The sequence below is a fragment of the Pteropus vampyrus genome, unplaced genomic scaffold (genome assembly GCF_000151845.1).
Source record: "Pteropus vampyrus isolate Shadow unplaced genomic scaffold, Pvam_2.0 Scaffold303, whole genome shotgun sequence".
NCBI lineage: Eukaryota > Metazoa > Chordata > Mammalia > Chiroptera > Pteropodidae > Pteropus > Pteropus vampyrus.
In genome coordinates this window covers 184430-195729 of record NW_011889084.1, presented here as the reverse complement: position 1 = coordinate 195729, position 11300 = coordinate 184430, and the positions used below count along the sequence as shown (strand labels likewise).

The following is an 11300-nucleotide window of genomic DNA, read 5'->3' as shown; positions in this document are numbered from 1 at the left end:
CGCGCCCCGCAAAAGCTGATTACCTTGATTAAAATAAAGCCCGCTGCGTTTTAAATTCAGTCTGGATGGATGGTGGAACAGATGGGCCTGAGTGGCAGCGTTGAGCCAGGGATGAGGGTCAGTCCAGACGGGGTGAAATCCAAGACTCCACCCTGGGTTATGTAGAGAAGGGGGCTGGCCGCCTGCCCTCAGCCCTCTCCTGGTTTTCCTTAGGGAGAGTCACCGCTGGTGTCCTTTGGGGAGAGGCAGAGATGTACTGAACACCTTCCTCTCTCACTGATATTTCAGAGCAAGAAAGACCCCTCCTTGTGGACGTGCCCCTTCCACCCTCCGCTCCAGCTCTTTTTCATTATCCGCGACGCGAGACCACTGCGTGACTTCGGTCTGGCCAGGATCAGGGTTTGGAATTACTGGACGGCCGATGGCGTAAGTAACGAGGTCTGATGGAAATTCTTAGAGCTATCTCATAGCCTGATTCCTGAAATTGCAAAATGGGGACAAGGCGGCCCTGGGTGTAGCGAGTGCCTGCTGAGGGGTTTCACACTGCCCCTTCAGAGCACCAGGAGCAGGGCCTCCACTCGCAGGTTGGGGATGTGAAGTCAGGCGGCCCTTTGCGGGAACTGGGAAAATACGAACTGAGGCTCAGTTTTAACAGAAAAGGAAGTAGCCGCTCAGAGGGGTTATGTAATGTTCCCCCAAGTCGCACAGCTGGTCAGAGTGAGAGTTAGAAGCCCCGCGATTGAACCCCAGGCCCGTTCGCTCAGCCAGCGCTTCTCAAGCTGTAACGACTCACCCGGGCTCTTGCTGAAATGCAAGTTCTGATTCAGCAGGTCTAGGGCAGGGCCCGAGACTCTGTGTGTCCAACCGGCTCCCGCATGTGCCGGTGCTTCCGGCACGGGGGCCCTGCTCGGAGCAGCCAGGCCGTCGCCCTCTGCGCTCTGCTGCCCCTCCGGTTTCAGAGCCCCTCCCTTCCCTCTCTCCCGTCACTGCTGCACCCAGGCCCTGATCCGTTCTTCACTGCACTGTGTCCCATACACTCGTTTTTATTTATTCCCTCGTTTGACATGGATTCCTGAGCACATAGTAGGCGCCATCAGGCTTCATGATCAATTCTGAGGACACTGATGTAAGTAAGACACAGTTCGTGCCCTAGAGGTACTCCTTGTCTGAAAGCTGGCAGACAAGGACATGTAGAAGTACAGTGCAGTGTGATAAGGTCAACCCGGAGTGCCAAGGATTTCCAACAGACGCCCGAGGGACTCGGCAGAGGACTCAGTGGGCGAGGAAGGGCAGGACCCCTCGGCCTGTGTTCTTTGTCCTCTTGTGATAGAAAAAAGGAAGGGAGTTGTTCCACTTTCCTTTCCAACCTGCTCTAAGGGAAGCGATAGGACGGGAGAGTTGGCAAATGCGACCCCACTCCGAACTCAGCCTCAGTATTGTCAGACGCACACGAGGGCACGGTCGGGAGTGTGGCAGACTGGCGGGCACACGCCCCAGGTAAAGGGAAGGCCGCTTTGCAGCCTCAGCTGATGGCTGCCATGTGGGAACGTCAGCCGGTGCTGCCGGGTCTCCTGAGCGTCCCCAGGGAGCTGGGAATCTGGATTTTGCTATGAGCCTTTCTGGTTCGTGAATGTCGACAGCTAACGTAAGTTCTTTTGAAACTACCGTACAGTTCAAACCGAACTCATCTTTGGGTGGGAGCTGGTCTGCCCCAGACCATAACCCCTGGGGCATGTTGGAGGGGGCCTCAGTCTGGGGAGGGGTTAAGGGAGGTACTCGAAGGAGCATATTCCCGAGCTGTAGTGGAAAGAGTAGGACTGAGCAAGGCAGAAAGGGAGGAAGTGTGTCCCGGATGGAGGGAACTGTGTGTTCTCCGCAAAGGCAGAGAGGTGTGGAAGAGTGCACCCCCTTACTCACCCTTCCTGACCCCTGGCCAGGCCTCCAGTCTGTCTCCAGTGGCTGCTGGGGGTCTCATCATGGTTCCCTGCTGCTTCAGACCCTCAGACGCTCCCCTTGATCCAGAGACTCCAGGTCAACCCCCCGAGCATATCGGGGCCCCCTCATCCCTATGTGCCAGGCCCGGCCTCTGTCTGTGAGCACCTGCCCCTCACTCATGTCACCCCCCAGAGTGCGGCCACTCGGCTCCCCATGCCCCTCCCTGGTGGTTACACCATTAGTCCTTGGCCTTTCCCATCGGGTTCAACTCAAAATGCCTGCGTATGCCTCATAGTCTTGAAAAACCCCGATGGTCACTTTCCCCAGGAGGCCAGTCTGACCTGACCCTTGCGCGACTTTGAGACTTCATGAATGTGTTTCGTCACCCTGCACCGGGATCAACGCCTGCTCCCCTGCAGCACTGTACGCGTCTTGGGAGCAGGCCCTCCGTCGTATCGACTGCTGCTCTGTTCAAAGTGGAAATACGTGGTTGTCGAATGAACGAATGAATGAATGAGTTCATTCCCCAGGAACCCATAAGCAGTTGTCTTACCCTTTTGGATCTTCGGGTGAGAGACTGAGAATAAGAGTGTCAGGGTACTCGCACGAGGTCGTGTGCAGGTTAGAGGCAGGCTGGGGATCCATCAGGAGTGTCCATGCTTCTCCCTCCTTGCTATCCTTCCTTCTGTACTCTTTCCCGCTGATTCTCCCAGCCAGCCAGCCACCTACCAATAAACATCTTCCAGGCTCTAGGGACCTGAGGCTAACGCAGCAGACACTGTCCCAGCGGGCTCCCTTCATGCACAGCGCTGCCGCGGAGGGGAGACGGAAAGCTTTCTCCGATTTCTGGTTTTAAGTTTTTAAAAACAAAGACCTAAAGTTAGAATTTGAGAACAAATCCAAACCACTGGGATAAGCAAGGAAGTTACTGTGAGAGTGTCAGCCTCCCCTTCTCCACGGGCCTGCCCTTGCCTCCTGTGTTCTTATGGGCTGTCCCCAGGCCCTGCAGTGCACACCCAGCATCTAGGGCCGTGTCCTCTCTTGCCTGTGTCCTCTGGGTACTTCCTGACAGGCGGTCACCAGCATCTTCAGGAATGGCTAATGGAACAGTGTTGGCTGCCCAAGCCCATGCCCTGTAGCTTGGCCCTGTCACTGAATGTATATCTCAGGCTAAGAAAAGCGGATTTTCTGTGCTGGATTACAAAGGAGATAAGCTTCATTCCTTTTGGCCATGGCCTGCCTCTTCTTTAACCTGCACTCAGCCTTCCTTGTGTGCTGAGAATAAGAGGGTCATTGGGGGCACTTTGAGGAGCTGCGGGGACTGGAGACACAAGGCGTTTCTACACACAGAGGGGGTGTGGGCTGCAGCCCCCCACCCGCCCCGGGGGCACTGCTTATGTAACGCACACCCATCTGTTGCCTGAATTTACCGGGGGCAGAAAGCGCCAACAGATGCAGCTGCAGGTTGGTTTGATTTAATATTCTCCAGAGAATGCTATTACTGTGTGTTTTAGAGGAGATAAAATGAGAGTTTATAGGAAATATAGCTCACCCCGGTAGACACGACTTGTTAATACAGTGTTTTGTGTATAGGAATGCAAGGAAGAAAAGTCAGATGTGGGGGCTAATCCAACCACGGCTTCTTTAGAACATAAGAAAGGAAGGTGCTAGAAAATATGCTCCTATTAAATTCTCAGGCTAAGTTTTATGGGCTCCTTTCCCCTTCATTAGGTGATGCGGTGAGTGTGAGGTGGCCCAGAGGAGAGGGACTTCAGGGAAAAGTAAGGACACAAAGGTTAGAATCTGTCTACACCGGCACACAGATGCCTGTACTTATCACAGCTGCCCTTTAGACAGTGCCGTGTGTATGGGGCAGGCGTGAGGCATCCAGCAGGCACTCAGTGAATATGTGACGCATGAACAAATAACTGAACAAATGAACCACCTCAGTTAACTCCCCAGCAGTCCTGCTAGGTGGGTGTTGTAAGTCCTCACCATGTAGATGAAGAAGCTGGGGCTTGAATAGTGAGATGCCATGGGGCATATAGATTATGTCTCTTCTGCCCACTCTGTTTGGAAATGGCTACCTGGAGTGCTTGCTGTCTTAAGAAAGATCTGGAACTTTTCTTATGGTTCATCAAGGAAAGGGTACGTGATTGATTTGCAATGTCTGCCTTGGGCTCAGAAAGAGGACGTGATAATAAGTCTGTAAGAGTTTTTGATATTCTCCAGTTAAATGACTTGCCCAGCTGGTGAGTTGTAAGGGATGGAGCTGAGAAGGAAACTGAGGTCTGTTGGTTTTTCTCTGGTTTTCTCAGTGCTTCTTCCCCTGCAGAGAAACATCTCTTGGGAGGAAGGAAACAATAGTCTCCCTTCTAGAGTCTGTGATAACCCACCCAAAAAGTGGGCTTCTCGTGTCTCCTCACTGTTTTCCTTTATAACAATATGTTAGTTACCCGCTTCATGGTACCACCCTTCAGTGATACAGGCACACCATCACCATCTTTACTCACGTCGCCATCCAGATGCCACCTCCAGCCTAGCCGCGACAGCGAGTAAGGCAGGGCAGACACCCAGGCGTATGTTTTATAGACAGAAATGGTGCTCTTTAAGTAGTTTATGAATGAATGAATAGGTGGATGAATGGATGTTAGATTTTTTTGGTGGCATATTTCAGTGGCATGTCATGGTAGTCTAGACCAGTGCTGCCCGACAGAACTTTCTGCAATGATATTAATAACAATGCTATATCTGCCTTGTCCAGTACAGTAGCCATAGCCAGGGGTGGTTATCGAGAACTTGAAATATGGCTAGTACAACTGAGAAACTGCATTTTATTTTATTACTTTTCTTTAAATTATATAATTAACATATAACATTGTGTTAGTTTTAGGTATATACGATGTAATGATTTGATATATGTATATATATTGAAATGATTACCATAAAAAGCTTAGTTAGCATCTATCACCATACAGTTACAAATTGTTTTCCTTGTGATGAGAACTCTTAAGATCTACTCTCTTAACTTTCAAATATACAACACAGTATTATTAACTATAGTTACCATGCTGATCATGACATCCCCAGGACTTTCATGTCTTGTAACTAAAAGTTTGTACGTTTTCATCACCTTCACTCATTTAGCCCCACCCCTACCCCCCAACCCCCATCTCTGGCAACCACCTGTCTGTTCTCTGTATTTCTGAGTTCAGGTTTTCTTAGATTCCACATATAAGTGAAATCACACAGTATCTGTCTGACTTATTTCACTTAATCATGATGCCCTCCGGGTCCATTCATGTTATTGCAAATGGTAAGATCTCCTTCTTTTCATGGCTGAATAATATTCCATATTGTATGTATGTATATGTATATATCTATATAGACACCTATATTATGTATCACATCTTCGTTATCCATTCATCCATCACTTAGGTTGTTTCCATGTCTTGCCTGGGGTAAATAATGCTGCAGTGAACAAGAGGGTGCTGATATCTTTTCAAGATAGTGATTTCACTTCATGCAGATAAATGCCCAGAAGTGGAAGTGCCCCACCACTCCTGGCCTCCACTTCCTTCTGCTGTCTGCAGCAGCGCCTGACTCCCACCTCGAATCCTCCTCTCCTCCCTTTACCTCTCACTGCCAGTTCTCTCTAAGTCAGTGGTCCCCAACCGTTTTGGCACCAGGGACCGGTGCTCCTGTGAGAATCTAATGCCTGCTGATCTGAGGTGGAGCTGAGGCGGTGATGCTGGTGCTGGGGAGCGGCTGCAAATACAGGTGGAGCTTCGCCTGCTCTCCCACCGCTCACCTCCTGCTGTGCAGCCTGGTTCCTAACAGGCCACAGACCTTGACTGGTCCACAATCTGGGGGTTAAACACCCCTGCTCTAAGTCTTACCATTTCCGTTATCAAAACCCGTCTCCTTCCAAACCCAGCTCGTCTTTCCCCCTTTCTGTCTGCTGCCCCAGTGCAAGACTCATCACTGCAAGCAGCGTCCTCATCCATCTCCTGGTTCCACTGGCTCATCTGCTCAGTCCCTCTACCTCATCAGCAGAGGCTTATCAATCACCTCACACTCAGGCATTGTGCTGGGGCCAGGAATCAGACACGCCGGCTTCTCCCAAGAGCTCCCTCTCAAGCAGGAGGGACCAGGGGGACGACAGCAAATCGCAGTTCAGTGGGGCCAGTGCGGTGACGAGGGTGGATGAATCAAGGGCCTTGAAGCTGCCGAGTGCCTCAGGGGGCGGCCACAGTCCACTACCAACACGTGCTTCCCGGGACCTGGGAAGAAGACCGTGACACAGAGACTGTGCCCCAGCCCACCAACAGCAGCTCAGACAGATTTCAGCTGGCTCACTTGGTGCCTTGAAAATTTTTTTGAATCGGTTGCCAACATTTAAATATTAGGAGGCTTTATTTATTTATGTGAATTTTTGACTTTTATTAAGAAACTGGAAGATCAGGCCACACGAGGCCACCTCCACACCTGGAAGCTTCGGTGTAGCTGAGGCACATACCACAGTTCTGCCACTTCTGCTTGTCTCCCCAATACAGAGACACAATTGTCCTCACACCACGTCACCTCTCCCATTTGTGATGCTTACCTGGACCCCCATACATGTTTTCTGCCTGTCAAATAGACCCTCCTCCACACTCTGACCTCAAGACGAGCTCTCTGGCTCTTCCGGCCTTACGGAGTTGTGTAACTTTTACCTCTCCCTGGTCCTTATAAAACTCGTCTGTCCTCTGCACCTTTGCTCCTGCCATTCCCAGCGCCTGGAGTGCCCAGCCCCTCTTAGGACCCACCCTGCCTTTGGAGACATCAAGATCCTGCCTAAGCCTCTTCACCCACCAGCTACTGCCCTGCCCTGCCCCAGGCTCCTTCTGGTAGCCTCCAGCCACACCCTTCCAGGCACAGAGTCACGTGCTTCCTGTGTTCCTCGGTTTCCTGAGTCTCCCGTGTCCCACGCCGGTGCCCCCTGGCCAGAGCCATCCTGCAGATGTGCTCTGTTTGGCCCTTATCATGCTGCATAGCTGGTGAAACATTTGACATCATTGGAAAATTGACTTTTGCTGGGCTGGCAACACTCCCTACATGGCATTCACGGGCCGGAGCTGGGTGGCCCCTGCCTCCTCTGGACTTGCAGGCATACGTTCTCTAGCTCACCACAGTCCTCATGCCCCACATGGCTACGGTGCTGCAAGCATTTGAGTTTGTGACCCCTTATTATACAGACTGTTGCGAACTCCTTAAGGAGAGGAGCCAGGCTTTCTTCTTCTGCATCTCACACAGGCCAGGACTCTGAAAGAGTCCGCGTGCTATTTGTCGGGTTGAATAGAATTGTAAGAATTACATGCTGAGGCCTCAGCCCAGACCTAGTGGAGTCTTGACCTAAGGCAGCGAGAGTAATTCCAGGCCTCACCCCAGAGCCGGTGGGGTTCTTCCTATGCCTGCTTCCAGGCTCTGCCAGGAACGAGGGGATTGCCGCATTAGGCCTCAGGGGAGCTGGGTGTCTCTGGGCCATGCTAGCTCTGAGCAGCTGGGCTTGGCAGGTACATACATCTAGGCAGTGGAATAAAAAGCTTAGTTAGCATCTATCACCATACAGTTACAAATTGTTTTCCTTGTGATGAGAACTCTTAAGATCTACTCTCTTAACTTTCAAATATACAACACAGTATTATTAACTATAGTTACCATGCTGATCATGACATCCCCAGGACTTTCATGTCTTGTAACTAAAAGTTTGTACGTTTTCATCACCTTCACTCATTTAGCCCCACCCCTACCCCCCAACCCCCATCTCTGGCAACCACCTGTCTGTTCTCTGTATTTCTGAGTTCAGGTTTTCTTAGATTCCACATATAAGTGAAATCACACAGTATCTGTCTGACTTATTTCACTTAATCATGATGCCCTCCGGGTCCATTCATGTTATTGCAAATGGTAAGATCTCCTTCTTTTCATGGCTGAATAATATTCCATATTGTATGTATGTATATGTATATATCTATATAGACACCTATATTATGTATCACATCTTCGTTATCCATTCATCCATCACTTAGGTTGTTTCCATGTCTTGCCTGGGGTAAATAATGCTGCAGTGAACAAGAGGGTGCTGATATCTTTTCAAGATAGTGATTTCACTTCATGCAGATAAATGCCCAGAAGTGGAAGTGCCCCACCACTCCTGGCCTCCACTTCCTTCTGCTGTCTGCAGCAGCGCCTGACTCCCACCTCGAATCCTCCTCTCCTCCCTTTACCTCTCACTGCCAGTTCTCTCTAAGTCAGTGGTCCCCAACCGTTTTGGCACCAGGGACCGGTGCTCCTGTGAGAATCTAATGCCTGCTGATCTGAGGTGGAGCTGAGGCGGTGATGCTGGTGCTGGGGAGCGGCTGCAAATACAGGTGGAGCTTCGCCTGCTCTCCCACCGCTCACCTCCTGCTGTGCAGCCTGGTTCCTAACAGGCCACAGACCTTGACTGGTCCACAATCTGGGGGTTAAACACCCCTGCTCTAAGTCTTACCATTTCCGTTATCAAAACCCGTCTCCTTCCAAACCCAGCTCGTCTTTCCCCCTTTCTGTCTGCTGCCCCAGTGCAAGACTCATCACTGCAAGCAGCGTCCTCATCCATCTCCTGGTTCCACTGGCTCATCTGCTCAGTCCCTCTACCTCATCAGCAGAGGCTTATCAATCACCTCACACTCAGGCATTGTGCTGGGGCCAGGAATCAGACACGCCGGCTTCTCCCAAGAGCTCCCTCTCAAGCAGGAGGGACCAGGGGGACGACAGCAAATCGCAGTTCAGTGGGGCCAGTGCGGTGACGAGGGTGGATGAATCAAGGGCCTTGAAGCTGCCGAGTGCCTCAGGGGGCGGCCACAGTCCACTACCAACACGTGCTTCCCGGGACCTGGGAAGAAGACCGTGACACAGAGACTGTGCCCCAGCCCACCAACAGCAGCTCAGACAGATTTCAGCTGGCTCACTTGGTGCCTTGAAAATTTTTTTGAATCGGTTGCCAACATTTAAATATTAGGAGGCTTTATTTATTTATGTGAATTTTTGACTTTTATTAAGAAACTGGAAGATCAGGCCACACGAGGCCACCTCCACACCTGGAAGCTTCGGTGTAGCTGAGGCACATACCACAGTTCTGCCACTTCTGCTTGTCTCCCCAATACAGAGACACAATTGTCCTCACACCACGTCACCTCTCCCATTTGTGATGCTTACCTGGACCCCCATACATGTTTTCTGCCTGTCAAATAGACCCTCCTCCACACTCTGACCTCAAGACGAGCTCTCTGGCTCTTCCGGCCTTACGGAGTTGTGTAACTTTTACCTCTCCCTGGTCCTTATAAAACTCGTCTGTCCTCTGCACCTTTGCTCCTGCCATTCCCAGCGCCTGGAGTGCCCAGCCCCTCTTATGACCCACCCTGCCTTTGGAAACATCAAGATCCTGCCTAAGCCTCTTCACCCACCAGCTACTGCCCTGCCCTGCCCCAGGCTCCTTCTGGTAGCCTCCAGCCACACCCTTCCAGGCACAGAGTCACGTGCTTCCTGTGTTCCTCGGTTTCCTGAGTCTCCCGTGTCCCACGCCGGTGCCCCCTGGCCAGAGCCATCCTGCAGACGTGCTCTGTTTGGCCCTTATCATGCTGCATAGCTGGTGAAACATTTGACATCATTGGAAAATTGACTTTTGCTGGGCTGGCAGCATTCCCTACGTGGCATTCATGGGCTGGAGCTGGGTGGCCCCTGCCTCCTCTGGACTTGCAGGCATACGTTCTCTAGCTCACCACAGTCCTCATGCCCCACATGGCTACGGTGCTGCAAGCATTTGAGTTTGTGACCCCTTATTATACAGACTGTTGCGAACTCCTTAAGGAGAGGAGCCAGGCTTTCTTCTTCTGCATCTCACACAGGCCAGGACTCTGAAAGAGTCCGCGTGCTATTTGTTGGGTTGAATAGAATTGTAAGAATTACATGCTGAGGCCTCAGCCCAGACCTAGTGGAGTCTTGACCTAAGGCAGCGAGAGTAATTCCAGGCCTCACCCCAGAGCCGGTAGGGTTCTTCCTATGCCTGCTTCCAGGCTCTGCCAGGAACGAGGGGATTGCCGCATTAGGCCTCAGGGGAGCTGGGTGTCTCTGGGCCATGCTAGCTCTGAGCAGCTGGGCTTGGCAGGTACATACATCTAGGCAGTGGACCCGATACAAAATAATGATGGTAGCTCACGTTTCTTGAGCACATATTATGTGCCAGACAGTGCTCAAAAGGTCTTTACATATATCAGCTCTTTTCTTCCACTACTATGAGATGGGTACGTCGATGAGTAGCTCCTTTCTATGGATGGGGAAACTGAGGCCCAGAAAAGCAGAGCAATTTGCTGATGTTCACATCACTACCAGGCAGTCTGGTCCCCACGACACCATCCTGCATTTCCGTAGAGACTGTGGTCACTGGAGGGTTGTGCCCCGCCTAGGGCAGTTGTCACTCAGCACTTCAGCTCTGGTCCCGTGATGCCAAGTGGGCTATATTTTCAAGAGAGGCTAGAAATGCACATTGTTATGTGAAAGCTCCCAATTTTTAGATGTTATCAACTAGTCTTGACATTTTTAACTTCTCTGTAAGTCAAAGCAGCATAGATTCAGCTGTAGGGCCACCAGTGACCAAATCTGTTAGGTCTCATCCATATCCGTTGTCCACTGAGTCTGTGATGTTGGGGGTGGGGAAGTGACAGAGTGTTGGCCCGGAGCCTGGCATGTAGTTGGTTAGATGTTGCTTATTGGATGTCACAGTGTCCCACCATCTTCTTCAAGTTTCTACGTCACAAAGAATAGTTTTCATTGGTCTTCTTCCCAAGGGACATATAGAAGGTCATTGAGGCCTTCTCCCCATAAAACAGCATTCAAGTTCAGATGTTCCACCAAGGAACAAGTTTAGTTCCCAGAGCTGGGTCTCAACATAGACAAGAATAGGCCCGTTCCTCATCCTTGAAGATCTCCCTCTAGGTGAGGATGGGCGTGCACATGTGGACACTCGGCAAGTGGTAGGCGCAGAGATGGAGTTTGGAAGCCCAGCTCTGAGGGCCCGGGGGAAGACCCCTGACTCTGCCCGAGGAGGGAGGTGAAGGAGACCAGGAGGGCCAGGGGCTTCCTGGAGGAGGTGACCCTGAGCCAAGTACCAAAGCCTGTGTAGTGGCTTTCTGATCAGCAGCAGCTCACTCCCCAAAGTCCTCAGAATAAGCACCCCTAGTCAGCCCACTGCGCCCAGGTCCCTCCTGTTCTGCAGCCAGCGCTTCTGGGTGAAGAGAGCAGTACAGGACAGCAGCTCATGTTCTCCCTGCGTAGTGGGGCCAGTG

General features: G+C 51.4%; 1 protein-coding gene across 1 annotated transcript in view; it reads left to right on the top strand.

Annotated features, from left to right (window-relative positions):
* KIAA0556 (KIAA0556 ortholog) overlaps positions 1–11300 on the top strand; it is a 179175-nt gene that overhangs the window by 127387 nt on the left and 40488 nt on the right. Inside the window, exon 15 of the mRNA XM_011376974.2 lies at positions 289–426. Coding sequence (XP_011375276.1) covers positions 289–426 — 138 coding nt within the window. The remainder of the gene's footprint in view (positions 1–288; positions 427–11300) is intronic.